A 20604-nucleotide genomic window follows, 5' to 3' on the forward strand; every position below is an offset into this window, starting at 1 on the left:
GCTGGGCAATAGGTAGTACTACCAATACAAAAGAACTAGACACTTGGGAATTGACTATCTGAACCATCCTCAAAACCCTAATTCAAACCAACCAATCAAAAGAGGCCACATGAATGGTAATAGTAACTGAGCTATGCATGATGAAGAGTAGCCAAAGCCACAATGAACATTATGTTAGGCCAACCTAAAGAATGCACCTTGGACAAGGAAATTGAATGAGGATCCATACATGCAACTATTGAGAATAAAGAAGCGAACCACTACCAATGCTCTACTATCCAAACTCCATCGACTTATGTGGGTAAGTCATTCAAAATGTTGATTGATTGCGAAAGTACTTATTCCTATCTTACACCAAAGATTGTGTAGAAGCTTGCATTTAGAATCCAGGGAATCAAAGAAAATGGTAGTAGAATTGGCTAGCAAGGAGATTGCCTCTATTGAAACTATAGGGGAAGTTTAATTTGAATTAGATAGATGTTGTAACTAAAGTTGAATTCCAAATTGTACCATTGGGATACATATCTTAGGGATGGACTTGCAATTGCTACTTGTAATTTACAGCTGACTAGATGGCATTGCTACTTGTAATTTACAGCTGACTAGATGACTGGCAATTACAAGTCTATAGGCTTGTTATTCTCCTCATTGGGCAATAAATGTCTATAGGCTTGTTGTCTTCGTTTGATTTCTGAGATTCTTTCAAATGTAGAAATACAGAGTCCATGTCACAATGGTTGAAAATGTACATTACATTACTAAGCATATCAGAATATTTGAAACTGACACTTGGTCGGCATCTTGAGGGGAGACCTGAGTTGACAATAATGCCATCAATCTTGCAATATATCCAAAGCACATAGACTCTTCATCAACGCCACTGCAATTGTAGTGATCCTGTTACTTCCTGATAGCCAGACAGCAGCTGCCATCTATAGTTCACTCTTAGTGGGTTTCCAATACTGATTATAAAACCAAAAAGAATCTGCAACCACTGCCTCCCCATCTTCATTGCGATGCCAATAGAAAAAGGCATGTGTATGATTGAATATGTCAAGTATGCCATGTCCAAAACTAGCCTCTCGATATGCTGAATATTCAGGTTGAGGTTCAATGTAACTGTCATGCAACATCCAGAGTAATTACGACCTTGCAAACTTGAGTTATTAACCTGAAACTATTCACCAGATATGAATTCTTACGGAAGAGCCAGGCCTTCCACGTTTCCTCCATCTCCAATAACGATATAAACAGGAGCATCACCATTCAAAATGGGTTCACACGCACCATTTGTCAAATTGAAGCGGACATTTGACACACCATACTGCAATTATCAAATTAAGATTTATCATTATGAGTTGCAAAGACTTTTACTGGTGAGTACTAATGCGAAAATGGACATAGATTAGAAAGTAACATACGGTCCTCTCATACGCATGCACATGGCCAGCAAATACCACATCAACTTTGTACTCCACAAACCACGCTTCAAAGACATTGCGCATGGCCTCCCCCTCTAAATAATGCACTGAGTTGCTGTTGTACAGTGGAACGTGCATAATTATGATCAGCCATGGTGTCACTGTTCTATCCACCTTGCCCAGCTCTGCTCTTAGCCAGTTATATTGAGGGCTGTACTTCACTGTGTACTAATAAAACAAGTTTTCAGGAAACCAGAAAATGTGACAATTGCTTTTATGAGATATAAAATTTACAAAACAGGGGGAAGTGACAAGTTACCAAAGGCTGAGTAAGAAGAGAGAACAATGATATAAGCTGGACCACGCTGAATAGAGTACCAAAGAGGGGAAGTGCTGTTTGAAGCTGTGTAAGGGGTTTTCAAGCGATGGGTGAAAGCTTTAAATAGATCAATTTGCCCCTGCATATTCAAGTCGTGTCATTATAACTTCTACCTCCACTGATTTATATCCTCTGGAAAAAAGGAAAATATTTGTACTCACAAACGATGGGCCATATTCAATGTCATGGTTTCCAGCTGACCAGATCCATGGCTGATATGCAGTGCTAGCTTCAATAAAACGACCCCAAGTATCCCAACGATTATTGTTATAAAATGGATATCTATCTGCATAGGAACAATCTCCCACAAACAAAACAGTCTGCCCTGTGCTCTGAACATAGTGCTGCAAGGTTCTGTTAGAATCACTAGTTTGCCCAAGGTCTCCTGTAACCACATCCATCCCTCCCGTAAGATACCCAAAACTGGTGAACTCAAACAGTATTAAAAACCAAAATATCACGAAAAGCTGTACGATCTGCTCCAGAGGGGAGAGACAGCAGCATATTGCCTTACCTATGACTCCAAACGTGTATGGAACATCCAGGCCAGGCTTTGGTGGTGTCACAAACCAAAACTCTCGTGACGCATTTCCTTCTCCAAGCTTGTAAAAGTACTTTGTCTCAAACTAATTCAACAACAAAAGCAAATCATATAGCATAATCTTGAAGAGAGTTTCCTATCTTTAAAACATCAGTGATGACAAACCCCAGATTAAGCTTGTGCAAGCTTTTTTATTTTCTTTGAAAAATTTTGCTTTGGCAGGAAAGAGGGAGAATCAACTGTAATACATGTGCACAGCACATGTACATAGCAGAGTCGAGTCAAATCCATGCAGAGAGTAAACTATGGTGAATTTATGTACGATAACCCTTCCATGGGTGCAAAAAAATGCATGGCTGAGAAAAGTTGCTTTTGCTCCTAGAAAACTCAACACAGCTGCTTTCTCATCCGCAAGGTGTGAGCTGCATTGGTATGTGGGAAGGGTATGTCTGGGTTGGCCTATGCACGGCTGCCACTGCCTAGCCTGAATTTAAGCTCTGATAATGGATGCCTACTTTATTCGGCTCAGGGCATGTTTTCTTTAATATCTGTTGTAGGCCACCACATGTCTGTTCATTGAAAGGTGCCCTGCTGCCTATTGGCAATCCAGTGCAATCTCTAGTTGATTCATGGGTAGTTTGCGGCTGGTCTAGAGTCTACTTCAGTTGTGGTGTTAATCAAGGAAATTGCTGTTCAATGTGGCATCTTTACTTTGTTTCCTGATTTTCAGCATGCTATGCAGCACTATCAAGCTCTCTACTGCTCTATCACATCTATATTTTTCCCTTGGCTTTCCCTTGTCATACTCCTGGGCTGGTTTTCACCCTCACATAAGTCCTGCTATCAAGAGGGTTACAAGCTGGCTGAGAGATCGGTCAGAGCATTGGTAGTAGTGCTGCTGTGCCTGGAGTGCTATTTTTGGCTGAGGTTTGCACTACTTGTACATATTAAAAAGGAAGTTCATGTCAAAGGGCAACTTCACATATTCCAATATCCTCTTGGACTCTATAAAGATCCAAGTGTAAGACACTAGTCTCCTAAATGCATAACTCAAAAGAGAACCAGAAAGCAGAAGTGATCCTCTAATTGTATAGTATCTATGGTAATATGTGCTTGTACAAGGGTAGCTGCTGGCAACAGTGAATCAACACTACACTTCCACTCTGAGGGCAATCCTGCACTCTCCGTGCTTTGAATTCTCGAAGTATGCCACCTGCCCTATCCAAGACAGATGCTCGAAAAGCCATGAATGAACTCAATCAGCCTTGAACAGTCCCAAATACTCCTCCTCGCACCTCAAACCTTAATTCAAACACTCCAGCTCACATCCTTCCTGACATCTGTGTTGATCTTGTTGTTCCACCTGGAATAGGCCCTTCACAATGTGCAGCCTGACCTGTCACCTGACCACCACAACAGCAACGTTCCATGTCATCGGTACTAGTCCATGATAGGTGGTACCCAACCTTCTCATTGTTGTCTTCTCTCCTGAAGTGCCCTCATTCTTGAGCACCACCATAAGTATCAACCCTGCCAGGATTATTGACCCAAAACCAGTCACGCTGAGTAAGCAACTCCTATGCTTGCACTCATCCAAGCAACTAGATAACTTGAGAACTCCATCCACATGGCACCATCAACCCAATGCCAGCCTCTAAACTACCAACTAGAAACAGCCTAATTTGCAACCCAACTCTGCATGCAGTCAATCCTCCCATTGACACCCTCCATGGCCCAAATCCTAGTCATCTCCCAATTGGGGCTAAGTACACCCTTTGAAGAGTCATCAACCATTTGTTTGCCTAGAAGAGGTGCAAACTCCACATCTTTGTCTCGAAAACATCACATTCACAATGAGTGATATGATTACCACCCAATAATCCATCTCAAGGGTAATCTTTATCATGTTGAGCCACCAAAATTAAGGCATGCATTGATTGTCAGAAAAGTAAGAGTAACCAAAAGTGAAGAAACACAACTGCAATAGACTGCAAGAACACAAAGAACAAAAGTAAACACTTCAAGAACACAAGAACCCAAAGAGAATATACTGGGAAATAAAATCCGTATACCAAGGCACAACAACAGTACGAAGGCTCGGGCACTGAGTCACTGGAAGTGTGCACCAGTCTCCCTCTCTTCAGATGGAAGCAATCATGTTGATGGATGAGTATCTAATGACAGTGACTGAGGAGGAGGGAGCCTACCCATAAATAGGCAGAAAGTGTGCCCACAATGATGACCAGTCAGCCAGCCTTAGACTTGTGCCAAAATACCGATCAGCCAGCCACAAAGTTGTATGGCATAAAATAAGGAATGCACATCCACATGGACTTGATATCCATGAGATGTACACTCTACTAACACCCTCTCCCAAATCATGGGTGATCAGGACAATAAAATATACAATGATAATGACTTGTCATAGTACATGGAACAATGACCATCAAATAGGGCCACAAATACCGAAGCACTAGGTGACCAAGCCACCACCAAGGTGCCTTGGAAAGGCATTGATGTCGATGTCAGCCATACCAATCCCTGACCACAAAAAGTAGCTATAGCTAAATCTCAATGCCTATCACCAATGGCCTATAGTAGCATAAGTCACTATGGATTCCCACCTCCAACCAGATCGCCGAAGTGTCCCCTCGTGAGCTTAGACTAAGAGCGAAGAGCACTCTCTATCAAGTAAAGCAACCCATCATGAACCTAAATGTCCATCCTAGCTCCAATATCTCAGAACCTAATAGACTTCAAAAATGTGTGGGTGTTGAGAAACACTTCACCCATAGTTTTGCGTTTTGGGTTTCATAGTGGACAGCCCCAAAAAAAGGGGCTGGGTGCCCACAATGGGGCACCACCCTGGAGAGTCTCTTGCCTATTTATAGGCTGCCTCTGTCACTCATTCTTCACGGCTGATTCACTCAGTCCGTCACCTCTTCTCTCCAACCTCTCCACTACCCTCACACCCCTTCAGGAGGGCATTGCAGTTCGTGGTTCGTGGCTGTCTTCATCATCTTCCTTGTGATATAGCACCCTTGTTCCCTTGTATCACATTCACTCCATGATTCAAATCTTCATCATTCCATTCATCAGAGTTTCTTCTCTCTTCTCTTCTTTTCTCAGTGTGTACCGAGTTTACTCCGTGTTCCTCCCTGCAAACCTACTGTCTCGCTAGCACGTCGGCTTTTAACAGTGGGAAGTTGCACTCTAGGTCCACTACACCTACATACCTCATGCTCAAGCAGCATGAAGGACATATGCTCAAGGCTAATAAGTGTTGCCTATGCCATAGGTCATAATGGCCACACCATCAAACTCCAAAGAAGGAAGCTTGTAGAGGATGTCATAGCTCGTAATGGCCACACCATCAAACCCCAAAGGAAGCTTGTAGAGGATGGTCCCCACAAGATATGCTTTGAGAAGGGCAAGTTGCATGTATCAAAGTCGATGCGTCACCCTAACAAGGAATGACCGAATCATATTAACCAACTCGTAACTTGACGATTCGCAATTGACCACAAAGGGTCATAGCTCACATGATCAACGGAGCCTGATACATAAGCCATAACTTCCCCCACACTTCTGAAGACGTCTTGCAAGAGGTAACTACCGAAAGAACTTCTTTAGAGATGCAAGAAAAGTAGACACAAGCATCATCTATTTGCCAAGTAAGCATTGCTTCCTCATATCTATCTCAATCCCAATTTTCTCGAATAGGAGGAGAAGTCATCAAGGGACACAAGTTGGCTCTTGAAACAACATACCATATGCACTTCTGCACAAACCAAGCTTTCATCACAACACTCCAAGTGAGATAGTCAAGTCCCTTAAGTTTATCACATCAATAGAGCAACATGGAGATGCCATTTGAGAGGAAATGCAGAGAAGGTGAAGTAAAGAAAGGTGTTAGCGAGAGAGGGAGAGGTAGATGCCAAGACTCGGTTCAAAAACCACGAGTTCAAAACCTTGGGCTAGCTAACACTATACCCCACTTGGGAGAAATAAGAACACCTCTTCCAAAAAAGCATTCCTATATAGGACCAATTAGCCTAGGAGATTCCCAAACAGCAGCTGCAAGCTTGCCACATACTTCCTTCTTTCACCATGGCAACACTCATTAAGGATCTTTTCACCATCGAGAGACTCCACCATCTCTGTAATACATATTACAATTCAAAACACAGGAGGAACAAAAGTGAAGAGAGTGTAGTGTTAGAAGAATGACAACCAACACGTGATCCATGGTCTTAAGAAAAGCATGTTGAAAATGCAAACTGTTAGAGAGAAGATCTATGAAAAGAAGTTGAAAACACTGCACAAACAGCAAAATGTCAGCTGTACCAGCAAAATCATCAGTAAAAAATCAGCAGCTAAATCAGCAAAAAGCAAGCTGTGCTACTAAAGATGATAGTTGTCCTGAAGCAAACAGCTACAAAACAAGTCAGAACAGGGTCGAAACAGCAAAACCTAGGCTAGGAGTGCAAAACACAGGGGTGTTGAGAAACCTTTCACCCGTAGTTTGCGTTTTTGTGTTTCTGCGTTTTGCGTTTAGGGTTTGTAGCCCCAAAAAGGGGTGCCATCCGCATCCTAGATTGATTGTGCCTATTTATAGGCCACTCTCTCATTTATTCCTCACGGCTGATTCATTCAGTCCGTCACCTCTTCTCTCCAACCTCTCCACTACCCTCACACCCCTTCAAGAGGACATTGCGGTTCGCGGTTCGTGGCTATCTTCATCATCTTCCTTGTGCTACGGCACCCTTGTTCCCTTGTATCACATTCACTCTATGATTCGGAACTTCATCATTCCATTCATCAGAGTTTCTTCTCTCTTCTCTTCTCTTCTCCATGTTTGCCGAGTTCACTCCGTGTTCCTCCCCGCCAACCCTATTGTCTCGCTGGTACGTCATCTTTTGACATGGTATTAGAGCTGGATCTGCTCACCTAGTAGCAAAGATCCTCCACTCCAGTAAAGGCAAAGACTAGTGGCGGGTTTGGCATCCACTTCTCTTCTTCTTCCGCTGCATGAAAATCTCGTTTTTGCAGATTTCAGGTGTTTCAGCTTGCTGCCCACACCCCGTTCGTGGAGGACATCTCAGCCGAAGCTGTCCATTGCTGTCTCCATCAATTGGCGCCTGATTTCCAGCCCTCTTCACACAATTTGGAGCTGATTCCAGCCAGGCGACTACTATTCCTATGCAGAGCTGCTGCCGTACAGTCTGCCATGTCATCATAGTCCTGCTGCCTACGTTTTTAGCCTCTCTCCTGCAGGCTGTCCTGCCTGTGTTTTTAGTCTCTCTCCTATTGCTTGCGTTTTTAGTCTTTCTCTCTCCTACATGCTGTCCTGCCTACGTTTTTAGTCTTTCTCTCTCCTCACCTACGTTTTCCTACTGGTTGCAATCTCTTACTACTGGTCACATCCTCCTCCCACTAGCAGCTCACTTCCAGCCCTTCCACTACCCTCCCACCCCTTGAGGCGGACATTGCAGTTCGTGCTTCACACTGCCCTCACACCCCTTGAGGCGAACATTGCGGTTCGTGGTTCATGGTGGCTGACCTCTTCCTTCTTTAGCAAGGCACACTGGTACCCATGGCTTCTTTACCAACAGATGACCAGACTACTGGGTGCTCCTACTGTCGCATCACCGAACACACCACCGATGCTTGCTGACTTCGACCTTTGCTTCCCAATCCCCCGAGTATATGCGTCTTCCACCAGGCACTCCTTGTGCCACCTCTCCTTTCTGGGCCACAAAGATCGTTCTATATCGGCTATGAGAGTACTCTGTTCAAGGCAATAAGACGCATCCGATGCGCACTCAGTCCTTTCGAGAACATGGAGGATCGATTGGCGCTACAACCTCCTGGAGATCGTCCCAATGCCAACGGCAATCTTCTCCCACCTATTTTCGAGTATAGTGGCTACCACGGCCCGCAGTTCTGCAATCCACTCCTCCGAGAGACAGTGATTGTTTGATACCATCTCCTCGTCAGCCTGCTCCTTCGAGAGACAGTGGCTGCTTGACTCCCTCCTCTTCTTCGGCTACCCAGTCCACTCCACTGAGAGACAACGACTGTTGCCCACCTCTTGCTCATTCTGAGTCTCCACGCTTCCCCACCCTCGACTACTCAGGTTCGAGAGGCTACCTTTGGGAGCTCTTCAACATCCCAGATACCTTCTTCGGCACGACCGACAGCACTTTCTTCATCATTAGACATTTCGGAGTCCGTGATCCATGAGTTTTTGGATTCCCTATCTACTTCAAAGGGGGATTCAAAGGGGGATGTTATTTCTTTGCCCTCAGAGGGGGCATCTACTTCTTTGACTTCAACGAGAGCCCCTCCACCTCCCACCTCAGAGGGGAAACCTACTCCACATGAAGTTCTTCACCCATCCTCTACTTTCTTGGGGTGGCTATCTTCGACCAGTCATCTCTTCTACTGATGCCTAGGATCTTCAGGTACCACCTAGATCGGGACCTCCAAGATTTAGCCGCAACTTGGTGACGAGACCTTCGTATTCCTTCCAGCATGGATGCACGGAGCTAGTGGCTTCTCTCCCGAGGTTGTGTTTTGGGTTCTCCACTTCACTCTGTCTTCTGGTCTTTACTCCAGGTTCCCTTTCCGGTGGAAATCTTGGATCTTAGAAATCCTCTACATCTTCTTCCTCCTCTTTTCTTCTTGCCTTGGTCACTTGGTTAGCATGGAGCCACCTCCCAAGATCGAGTACGGACATATCCTTATGGTTCTCGGCACCACACAAAGTCCGACATTTCTCCTATGCATTGCATGTTTTCATCATCTTTGTACTAGGGCGCTTGGGCAAGAGTGGCATCTCCTGCATGAGCATTCTTCAGCATGTAGCATTGCATCTCCACCTCACTCTTCTCTTGTTTCCCTTTTTGGGCCTGAGAGGGGATGTTGAGAAACCCTTCACCTGCAGTTTGCACTTTGCGTTTCTGCGTTTTGGGTTTAGGGTTTGCAGCCCCGAAAAGGGGTGCAATCCTAGACTGACTGTGCCTATTTATAGGCCACTCTCTCATTTATTCCTCACGGCTGATTCATTCAGTCCGTTACCTCTTCTCTCCAGCCTCTCCACTACCCTCACACCCCTTCAGGAGAACATTGCGGTTCGTGGTTCATGGCTGTCTTCATCATCTTCCTTGTGCTACGGCACCCTTGTTCCCTTGTATCACATTTACTCTATGATTCGAAACTTCATCGTTCCATTCATCAAAGTTTCTTCTCTCCTCTCTTCTCTTCTCCATGTTTGCCGAATTCACTCCGTGTTTCTCCCCGCCAACCCTACTGTCTCGCTGGTACGTCATCTTTTGACAAAGGGCAGGCTGCAAAAATGCGGGTTGAGAATTCGCTGCCTGGGGCTGAAAACTCCTACCCTACACATATGTAATCGCCTGGATCAGCCAAAGAAGGATCAACAGCAAACATAAGCTAGTTGGTGCAGTAGACGTGTGATCAGACCTGAAAACAGCAGTCAAGCGTATTAGGCAGCACCAAAACCAAGTGGAACGGGCTCTAATACCATGTTAGAAAAAGTGTGAGCGACCAAAAGCGAAGAGACACTACTACAACAGATTGTAAGAACACAAAGAATACTAGAAGAACACAAGAAATCAAAGAGAATATGCTCAGAAATGGAATCCATATATGAAAGCACAAGAATAGTACAAAGGCTCGGGCACTCAAGTCACTAGCAGAGTGCACTGGTCTCCCTCTCTCCAAAGTCTAGATGGAAGCGATCATGCCGATGGATGAGTATCTGCTGACAATGACTCAAGAGGGATCTGCCTATAAGTACGTAGAAAGTATGCCCACATTGATGACCAGTCGGCCAAACATAAACCAGCACCAAAATACCAACTAGCCAGCCACTAAATTGTTTGACATGAAAGTAAGAAATGCACACTAGCACTGACTCTAATACCCATGAGATTTACACTCTGCTAACATTCATAACACCCCCATGAGATGTACACTCTGTTAACATTGATAACACCCCCAAAAGGCTCTCTTTATGATAAGAGTCTTTATTTTGGATAGTACGAAAAATGCCCAAAAATCCTCTATAAAAGGACATGTTATGGGTACCAACCATATCCCAATCCCATCCCTAATCCTTGCTTTTTGCCTAGCCATCAATCTACACACTCCTACCCTTGGAGCTGCAATTGCCAACATTTGGAGGACCATTGTTATGTCCTTGGATATCACATTCATTCAAAAGTCCTTTTCCTAACTTCATCCCTAAAGATATTGCTAAACTTCATCCTTGATGATATTGTTGAGGACAGCAATCATTCATAAAGGGGGAAGTGTTATGTCCATGGACATCACGTTCATTGAAGAGTCGTTTTCCTAACTTCATCACTGAGGATATTGCTAAGGACAGCAATCATTCATAAGGGGTAAAGTGTTATGTCCCTAGACATCCGGATGGGCGCTTGTAGCACTCGTCACAATGATTACGAAGTGACTTAGTGCAAATGCACTAAGGACAATTCGAGGTTAGGGCAATTGAGTCCTATAAATTGGACTCAAGGCCCTATTGTGCACATTCATTGTGTGATCACCACTATTGGACTCTTGGCCTGCTGGACAAAGCATCTGTACACCCGGATGGTATGGCCAAGTGGTTGTCAGAAGTGGTGCAGCAATGGAAGCATAAACAACATGCTGGAATAAACTGCTGAAACACAAGACAAGAAAAAAAAATAAACACGAATACATATGAGAACTCAGATGAAACGGAATCCATATCGAACACGAGACAGCAGCATACAACAGTGAGTCACTGGCTGTGTGGGCACCCTGGCACCGGCTCCTCTCTCCTCAGAAGAATCCACAAATGATGGCTAAAGTACAGATGAGGAGGAGGATCCCCAACAATATATAGGTATAAAATGGGGGGAGAATTGAATGCATTCAGCCAACATTTAATGCTGGTCGGCTAGCATTAAATGCTCCCTAGCCCTAAAAAGGGCACCAAAAAATACCCAAAAAAATACTATAAAAAATGCCACAGCCTCTGCATCACAGACTCACCCTGAGCTGACTAATCTGCTAACACCCTTTCTCAGATCAGGGGTGATCGGATACAATACAATAGTACAATGATGGGGAATCATAAACTATATAACATAGAACCACCAAAAGAACCATGGATATCCAAGTAATGAGTGACCAGCCCACCACCAAGATGCCTCGAAGAGTATTTGACGTCAATGTCGATCATAACAGCACCACCTGAAAATAGAGAAGAATCAGAGCAGCTCTCTGTGTTATGTCACCTATGTCACTCAGAACATACAAGACCAATCTTCCAAACATGTCTCTGAACATGTGACCATGGTATCCCCGTCTTCGGCTAGAACCACCAAAGTGTCTCCTTGTGAGCTCTAGACGAAAGCCTCCCGCTCTCTGTCAAGTAGCCAGCCCATCATGAACCTGGATGTCAATCCTAGCGCTAGGATTTGTACCTGCCAAACTTCGATCGATACGTCAGGGAAGTCCCTCTCTGGATCCTGTGCATCTGTATAGACATATAGATGAGGCACGGCGGCCCCATCTCACCACCCTCTCACTTCCTCTCTGGCACTGGAGAGTCGTGAGGGATGTCCACATCACCACCACTAGAAAGCAACTAAGGAAGGGGCCACCAAGCCCTTCCCACGATCCGAAGAAGAAGATCCCTTCCGTGCCTTGGACTTCGCCTTGGCCGGAGGATCGGAGTCGAAATTTAAGACAGATGATGACTCGTCCGAGGAGTCCGCATCCCGCTTCGTCTTCCGCTCCTTTTTCTTCCCGGAAGCCGCTAACTCTTTGCAGTCCTTCCTTAAATGACCTGTCTTGCCACAGTGGTAACACTGAGCCTTCGACTTCTTCATCTTTGAACCCCACTCTGAAGCTGCAAGAGCCTCACCTGAACCTCCATAATGTGACGGAAGCCTCCCCTGTAGTCACAAAGTAGCCTCATGCTCAAGTAGCATGGAGGACATGTGAAGAAAACTGACAGGAGTCGTAGATATCTGCGCCCGTAAAGCATTCGCCACTCCATCAAATTCTCGAGGAAGCTTGTAGAGTACCGTACCAACAAGATGTGCCTTTGATAGGGCAGACTGCATGGTGCGAAGCTGGTCCTGGAGTTGGGTAACACGAAGTAGAAAGGATTGAATCGTATCTTTGGATTCAAACTTCAGTTGTTGGAGTTGGCCATAGAGAGTAACGGCCCGCATGGTGGAAGGAGCCTCGTATATCAACTGTAACTTCGACCATACATCTGAAGCCGTCGTACAGGAGGTGACCGCCGGTAGGACTTCTTTGGAAATACATCGAGGTAAGACTGAATAAGCACGGGCATCATCCAAATCCCATGTAAGCACTACCTCCTCATGGTTGTCTTCATCAAAATCAGATGGAACTGGAGAAGGTTGTCGAGGACGTGCCACAGCTCCGTTAACCACGTACCATAACTGCTTCTGAATAAACCAAGCCTTCATCATTGCACTCCACATGTAATAATCAGGTCCATGGAGCTTGTCATCAATGGATGTGCATGGAGAAGCCATCTAGAGAGGATTTAGAAAAGAAGTAGAGAAAAGAAGGGATTGGGAGAGGGAACACAGCCAAACCATGAGCACAGACTGCAAAAAAACAAGAGTTTACATTCAGAATAACCCAAAAACTGATCAAAAGAAGCCAAAATCTGCTGCACAAAGTCAAAAAATCAGTTAAAATCTACTAGAAACAGCTGCCAATCGCCCAGCCCAAAATAGTGCTGGAAACAGCAAAACACAGGCTGCACACTGCCTAAACAGGTGTAGGGAACTGTCACCAGCAGCCTGATGAGGAAAACACAGGTAGCAGGAGGTGTTGGACAGGCAGGCAATGCATATGCTGATCAAAACGCAGAGTATGGAAGCCAAAATCTGGTCGCAATCGGTTTGACAACAGTCGCCAGGGCAGCAGAGGGGTAAATCAGTCCTGAAATCAACAATAAAACACAGCAGAAACACAAAACCTGAAAACTGATACCATGTCAAAAGTGGTGCAGCAATGGAAGCATAAACGACATGTTGAAATAAACTGCTGAAACACAAGACAAGAAAAAAAAATAAACACAAATATAGATGAGAACTCAGATGTATGCCCAAGAAACGGAATCCATATCGAACACAAGACAGCAGCATACAACAGTGAGTCACTGGCTGTGTGGGCACCCTGGCACCAGCTCCTCTCTCCTCAAAAGAATCCACAAATGATGGCTGAAGTACAGAAGAGGAGGAGGAGCCCCAACAATATATAGCTATAAAATGGGGGGAGCATTAAATGCAATCGGCCAGCATTAAATGCTCCCTAGCCCTAAAAAGGGCACCAAAAAATGCCACAAAAAAAAACTATAGAAAAGGCCACAGCCTCTGCAACACAGACTCACCCTAAGCTAACTAATCTGCTAACAGTGGTATGGGACGCAACCCTTGGGATATGTGGTCATGGCCCAGAGTATTGCTAGCTCCCAAGCTCGAGGGTGAGCCCATTTGGCTCTATGGTTGTGAGGCGAGTTTAATGTCAAGTCCCTTTTGTGTTGAGTTTGGCTTGTATTGTATCTCGTGTGCAAGTTGGGTCCTAGGGGGACATTTCAACCACGCTTGCACTTTGGAGTGTTGCCACCCTTGCTGCCCCTTAGAGAAGTTGTAGACCAATCTAAATTCATCATCGCCCACAATGACAAATCTTGAATCCAAGGATTAAAAACTGTGTGTATCACCAAGGTCTTGGCCCCTATCTAAATCCAATACTAAGCCACAATCACTTCCTTTGAAGTGAGTCGCTTGCCCTTGTGACCCTTTTCATCCCCTTGAAACACATGTTCTCCTCTTGCAGCCAATGACTTTTATCACGAGTGGTTGCTTCCTTTGGCTTTTGCAACAATAGACTAGTCATGCTTGCAAATCTTCTCACTTCTCTTGCTTCTCATATTTAGTGGCCAACTTCATGGCTCGCTTCAAGAAATCTGAAGATTGTACCTCCACTTCTATTGAAATAGTAGTATGTAAGCTGTCCATAAGCTTGGAACAACATCATCAAAGATGGAGGCAAAGCAAAAATTTGGTGAAATGAGTGAAGAAAGCATTTGCATCATCCTCTTGTTTCTACCGAAAGGATTTCCGCTCTTTCCTTTGTTGCAACTAGTGGCCCGTCGGAGTAAAACATTGAAGAAATAGCAAAGTGCATCTAGGCCTAAGGATGCTATAGCTGTAAGACTCTTGTGCACATGAAGGATATTGAATCCCTCCATATGCCACATGGAGGGCACTGTCCACCTCCTTCACCCAAGTGTAGACATGCTTCTTACCTCACTTACTATTGAAGTTTGGGATGGTAAGTTTCTTTGCAATGCCACTTGTTCCTTCTTGGTGATGGAGAATTAGAGACTCACCAACTTGTAGTGTGTCCCCCATGTTTGGCATGAATTGAGAGAAATCAACCCTCCCTCCCACAAAGTTAGGGTAACTCTCACCAAGGACACTTGAGATGGCTCAAGCTAGCCAATGATCAAGGAAGGGATGGAGAAAGGATGAAAGAAATTGATACACAAGAAGGGGTAGGAGACCACAAGTCTAGTCATAGCTCAAGGCAACATGTCATAGTTGTTGTCTCAACCAATTGTAGAGGGCCCAAAATTCTATTGAGTTAATGTTCTTGTAGCTAGAGGACCTTCTGATGTAAATATAAGCTAGCGAATAGCATTCCTCAAACGAAACTGGCTCGTAATGTTTATAGCCCATGTTAGTTGTCAAGCAATATCAAGCATATTCCACCAAAGGCCACACAATGTGTTGGTGGCATCTTGAGGTTGATTCACCTCAATCTCAATGACCACTCACACCCATTCCAACTCTTAACTTGATCTCGATCTATTGTTCTACATGGGTTGATTAATCAAATGGCATTCGCATAGGGGCAACCTCCAATGATGACAATGAAAAGTTTACCTCCCAACAATTTTATGAGTTCTTGCAAGAGCATAGCATACACACTAAATTCCAATTCACTCCTATTAACTTCCCCTCTCAAAAAAGAGTGATTAAGTGCAAGAACCATAAACAAATGAGCATGGCCCAATCAATGCTCTTTCTAGTTGAGCTTTTAAAACGCCTTTGGTCAAAGAAGCCAACACATTTGAGTATCTTCTGAACTAGAGCCCAATGGCAACAATTCCATGTAAGACCCTATTTAGAATCCTAACTAGGAAAGTAGCCTTCTCTTTCCCACTTGCAAATCTTTGGATATCATACTTACATGTAGATTCTCCATGATAAGCAAGGCATGTTCATACCCAAATCTACATTACTCATCTTTGTGGGGTACTCTACAAAATCTCAAGGCCTATCATTTGATCCTCTAACAAACAACAACTTGGTTGGGAGAGGGGTTGTATATAATGAAAAGAAATAATCTTAGCACTCCACTACAAATCCCTAATGCAAATTTGTTTCCTATCCCTTTAAGCCACATTCTCTTCTCACTTCTGAACACCACAAAACCTTCTTTTTCTAGATAATCTCCAAGGGACCCACTATCTCACTAGTATCAACAAACCATGCGTGACTTGGGGATTATCCCTCCTAATTCTCCCTGGATAGACCTAAAAATGTTCTACTCAGCTCAATCCTTCCACATCCTATGCTCCTACATTTATGGAACTCATAGTGTAGAGCATTCTCATCCATAGCTACTCCCTCCATGGAGCACTCTCATCCATAGGTGTTGCCAAGACTGTGTGCTCATCTCAAAGCTGTAATCAACATTCTCAACTTGACTCGGCTTACCTAGTACCGATCCCAAAGACACAAAACCCTCAACCCATTGTATCATCATTAGATTTGATTTGTCATTTCATTCATCTTTAGTGTTTTTGAGTTCTATGTCTCAATGTTTAGCATACACACTCTGTGTTCCTCATCCCCATATCCCCCAAAGGCCCTTAGAACCACTAGTAGCTCTCATACCATAGCTGCAATACTAAGAACCACTAAAGATCCACCAGCTAGAGAAAAATAAACCAGCCATACACCATATACTAATGAGATATCACTCTAGATAGGGTGTGCATCTCCTGTCGAACTAGACAAGGAAAACCCACCTCAAATATAAAACTCACACTCTTGCTAATCCTCAAGCCGCCAAATGATATGCAAGAGATTCTTGCAAATGTTCAATGCATTCAGCTTTAAAAACTAAAAGTGATGGTTCCTCAAAAGCGAATGGTATGCAAGAGATACTTGCAAATGCATCTTTTACAAAGCAAAATTACATCCTTTGCTGATAATGTTTATGTTAGGTGAGAAACCAAAATCTAACCCTAATGTTGGTTCTGGTTTTGTAAAGCATAATTGCACTCTTTTTCTTATAATGGTTATGCTAGATGACTAACCAAAAACATCGAGAACCTGCAAGATTTAATCCTTACATCTAGACCATGGAGTGTGCAATGATGGATATAGCCAGAGGTGTAGTTGAAAGCAGTGTAGGTCGTGGTTGATTCTGCCAGACCTTGCAAGGTGTAATTAGTGCTATCAGTTCCATAGTAGACAATTCTACAGCCTGGTAGCACAGGTGTCACCCAAGATATGATGACAGCATTGCCATAAAGATCTCCCTGAGTAATATGCACCTTCTCCACAAAAAGAGGGAAAACAAGTCAATGACAGTATACAAAGCGCTCTCTCTCTCTCTCTCTCTCTCTCTCACTCATGCATGCAGAAGTCTGCATGTGCCATGCTTGCATACAAACGAACATGAATACATGCATCCATAAATACAAGCATGCATCCGTGCATGCATGATAAATGTGAGTATATATGTATATATAGGTCGTTATATGCACTCGATGTCTAGTGTATGCCTGTGATGCATATGTACATATGTGCATGCTTTCTAGATAGTCGTCTATTCAAAGACACTCTCCTGCACAGAATGTTTCCTCGACAATGGTAAGGATCGATATGCTATTAACGCCTTCAAGCACATGTTCAATGCTGAGAGGCAGGTTATGATCTAAGTTCCTTACGATCGCGCAGAAGTTTGGCTAGATTGTGGAAAGCTCTCGCAGACTAATGGACGATTTCTCAGATTAAGGAGAACAGACCTGCTGAGGTGCGTTGTAGCCGGCAGGCTCCTGGAAAACATCTGCGTCCCAGGGCATATCGACAGAGCTTTGCAAAGGGCGCAGGAAGCGGCTTGTGTGTCCGCCATTGCAAAAATTCTCGTTTGGGGTCAGGATCAGCAGCAGCAGCAGCGACAGGCCGACGTAGCTCCACCTCATTGCATATTCGCTATCTCAGTAGGAATGGCTTCCTTTGCTCTGCAGAGATGTAAAAAGGAACCTCCAAAGGATATTCTATGCTTAAGGAGTCATCTCCATATTTACGCGAGTTACCGAGGCTCGTGAGTCTTTAGAGTATGATGCCACGCGCAGGTACATGAACTTGCATTACCGAGGCTTTATCTTCATTGTTGTGCATTCATTGAGTTGTTGCATACCAAGGCACTTCGTAATGACTTGGTAGCCCAGCAGATTTGGCAGCACAACGACAATTGTTCCTTAGGCACATTTGATCGGCTTGAATATGTTTCCCAAGTGCTTTGCAAAAGAAGATATACTCCGTGGACTTCATCAACTCCTGTTTTGCATGGAGTTCAAGCAAATATCAAGTATCCACATGGCGATTAACTTGATCAAGTTGACTCCCAAAGGCCAAATTTACATGTGGGTGTCATGGCTCTAATTACATTCTTAGATGGTTGTGGACATGAATACTATATAGTCACTAGCACATTTAAGCAAGACACATAGTTATTCGTACATTATTGGATGGCTATGGATATAGATATTTCATATTCAAAACAAGTGTAGAAAGAGTGGCAAGGCTCTCGCCTCAAGGTGCTTCTTATTGGTTAATTGCATGCGTGAAATTTAATAACTCTTATCATTGTTTGTTTCTATGAGCCTACTAATTGTGCTTCATACAATTGGCATCATTGTAAAGCTCATGAGGTTGCAACTCGCTTCACTTTTATGTGGGAAAAGGGAAGAAACCATACTATCATGCAACTTTGCTCCCCAACCATGTGATCGAATAGCTTCTTCTCACTTATATTAAAGGAGGGAGAGTGTGGCAATCTTGGAGATGCCCAACAATTGTGTTATTGCTTTCCTTTGCTCACAAAAAATGAAGGGATTGCCCTTCATTTGACATTAGAATAAAATGGATAAGAAATAACATGTTTCACTTACAAACAATGATGTGCAAATACCCACAAATCTCAAGAGGCAAAACGTTATGCTTGTAGCAAGGCCAATTAGTCATGATTCTAGTTGGACAAACCGTACACTTTGCACACCATGACATCGCACAATTCATGTGGTTAGAGAGAGAGAGAGAGAGAGAGAGAGAGAGAGAGAGAGAGAGAGAGAGAGAGAGAGAGAGAGAGAGAGAGAGAGAGAGAGAGAGAGAGACCAAGAAGCCTACTTAATTGATATGTAGAGATAGGTGAGGATACATATGTGGTGTTAGGCTAAGCATCAACTCATTTTGGACCTCTCATGTTTTTTATTATTTAGTGGTGTCATCAAAATTATTTATTAAAAGCATGTTAATGGATGTATTCATCTTTACAAGATTAACTCATATTTGATAATTATCATTTGTGAGGCATATTGCCATTGGAATCAGACAATTATTTGCCTTTAGAGATTGATTACTTGTTTTGCATAAAAAGATTCAAAATGATAGTTCAATCAAGAGAGCTCAAATAATAGATATCTTGCTTTACTTTTGTAAATGGCAATTTTTAGGCAAAAATAAATTGAATCAACCAAATATATGCATTGTGGAGTGAAATGAACTTAGCCTAGATTGAATTAAAATAACAAGAAATTTACGAAACAACTATTGAATCAAATGGCCATAGCCATGCCATAGATGAAAAAGTATTAAATCTAAAACACAATGAAGTCATAGCAAAATGATAACAAATGTACAATGAGAATAATGGATGAGAGACTGCTACAAGAAATCCACCTCTTGCTATAGTGGACATTGAGTATTCACCCTCAATGTTGGTGGGGAAGGTAAGAACCCTCAAGCTCCAAGAAATGGAGAAGTTTACAAATGTGCTAAAAGATGTTTTCAATGGCACACTCTTGCCTTTTATACTCCAACCCCAATTAAGTTAATTTTTCCTAAGCTAAAGAGTACAAAAATTGTTTTATTACAATCCATCCCTATCCAAAAGTTTGAAGGGAGAAGCCCAAGTGGAAGGATGAGCAAGCGGAAGCAAGAGAGGTGTAACCTATGGCAGATGAAGTAAGAGAGCAAGAGAGAGAGACTCAAGATATGGGAACTCCAACAATCACAATGTGTGATTGGCCTTCCCTTTATTCAACTGACAGTGATGGATGCCCGCCGCCTACAATGTGCAAGTGCGGGTATTGTCAATGTAGTAAACATGAGCGGCTAGGCACAAACATCTTTATCCCCACGAACAACCTCCCATTTAAAGGCGAATGTGCCTCGAATAAAGAGGGAACAAGAAAAAAGTGACAAAGTACAATATGTACATATAGCAAAACAAGATGAGGAATAGAGTTCATCATATCCAACACCCATCAACTTCCTAAGGAAGGCAAAACACTCTACTGAGAAACTTCATGAGCAAATCTGCAAGATTTTGGTCTGTTGAGATCTTGATAAGGTCAATAGACTTGTCCGGAATGACCTCTCTGATAAAGTGGTACTGCACCTTAATGTGCTTTGTCTTCGCATGGAAGATTAAATTTTTGGCTAACTAGATAACACGCATAGAATCTAAATGCAGTGTAGGGACCACATTAGTCATACCAAGGTCTCCCCCGCCAGACAGCCTAACTAAAGAACCTCCTTGCAAGCCTTAGTGGTTGCAACATTATAATCAGAGCTAGTGTACCCCACAACTCATCTATCTTGACCACCATAACATATGCACATATTTTCTATGCCCTTTAGGTACCTCATGATACCCTTGATGGCATCCCAATGCTGCCTACTAGGTGTAGCCATATAGTGTGCCACAACTCGCATTGCAAAAGCTATGTCAGGACGAGTGGCTATCATGGCACACATCAAATTGCTAACACTACGGATGCATAAGGGATATTGTCCATCTCAGTCTTTTTCTCATTAGACTGCTGACAA

General features: G+C 43.4%; 1 protein-coding gene across 4 annotated transcripts; it reads right to left on the reverse strand.

The window, feature by feature from the left end:
* Window positions 1–480: 480 nt before the first annotated feature.
* On the reverse strand, window positions 481–17767 carry LOC148031900 (purple acid phosphatase 10-like). Of its 4 annotated transcripts, none has more exons than XM_087682470.1 (8): window positions 17517–17766; window positions 16839–17042; window positions 2315–2426; window positions 1962–2203; window positions 1741–1879; window positions 1422–1642; window positions 1203–1324; window positions 481–1119 (listed from the first exon to the last, which is right to left on the reverse strand). In XM_087682470.1, exons 1-8 carry the CDS (start codon window positions 17691–17693, stop codon window positions 933–935), a joined length of 1404 nt encoding a protein of 467 aa, XP_087538596.1. In that variant the 5' UTR covers window positions 17694–17766; the 3' UTR covers window positions 481–932. The 4 variants fall into 4 exon arrangements, with proteins under 4 accessions (XP_087538596.1, XP_087538597.1, XP_087538598.1 ...); XM_087682471.1 differs by having other exon boundaries at window positions 1962–2185; window positions 17517–17765; XM_087682472.1 differs by lacking the exon at window positions 16839–17042 and having other exon boundaries at window positions 17517–17767.
* Between the last annotated feature and the right edge of the window lie 2837 nt (window positions 17768–20604).

Source organism: Lygodium microphyllum, chromosome 8 (genome assembly GCF_053477565.2).
Source record: "Lygodium microphyllum isolate KBCC chromosome 8, Lygodium_microphyllum_v1.1.10, whole genome shotgun sequence".
NCBI lineage: Eukaryota > Viridiplantae > Streptophyta > Polypodiopsida > Schizaeales > Lygodiaceae > Lygodium > Lygodium microphyllum.

What these genes read in the sequence shown, in the direction of transcription:
- LOC148031900 (XM_087682470.1), bottom strand. Translation starts at nt 17,693, where the DNA reads ATGAGGTGGAGCTACGTCGGCCTGTCGCTGCTGCTGCTGCTGATCCTG. An exon ending in GCTACAACGCACCTCAGCAG is followed by an intron (nt 17,043 to 17,516) that starts GTCTGTTCTCCT and finishes TTTGTGGAGAAG; the next exon opens with GTGCATATTACTCAGGGAGA. An exon ending in GCACACTCCATGGTCTAGAT is followed by an intron (nt 2,427 to 16,838) that starts GTAAGGATTAAA and finishes TTGTTGAATTAG; the next exon opens with TTTGAGACAAAGTACTTTTA.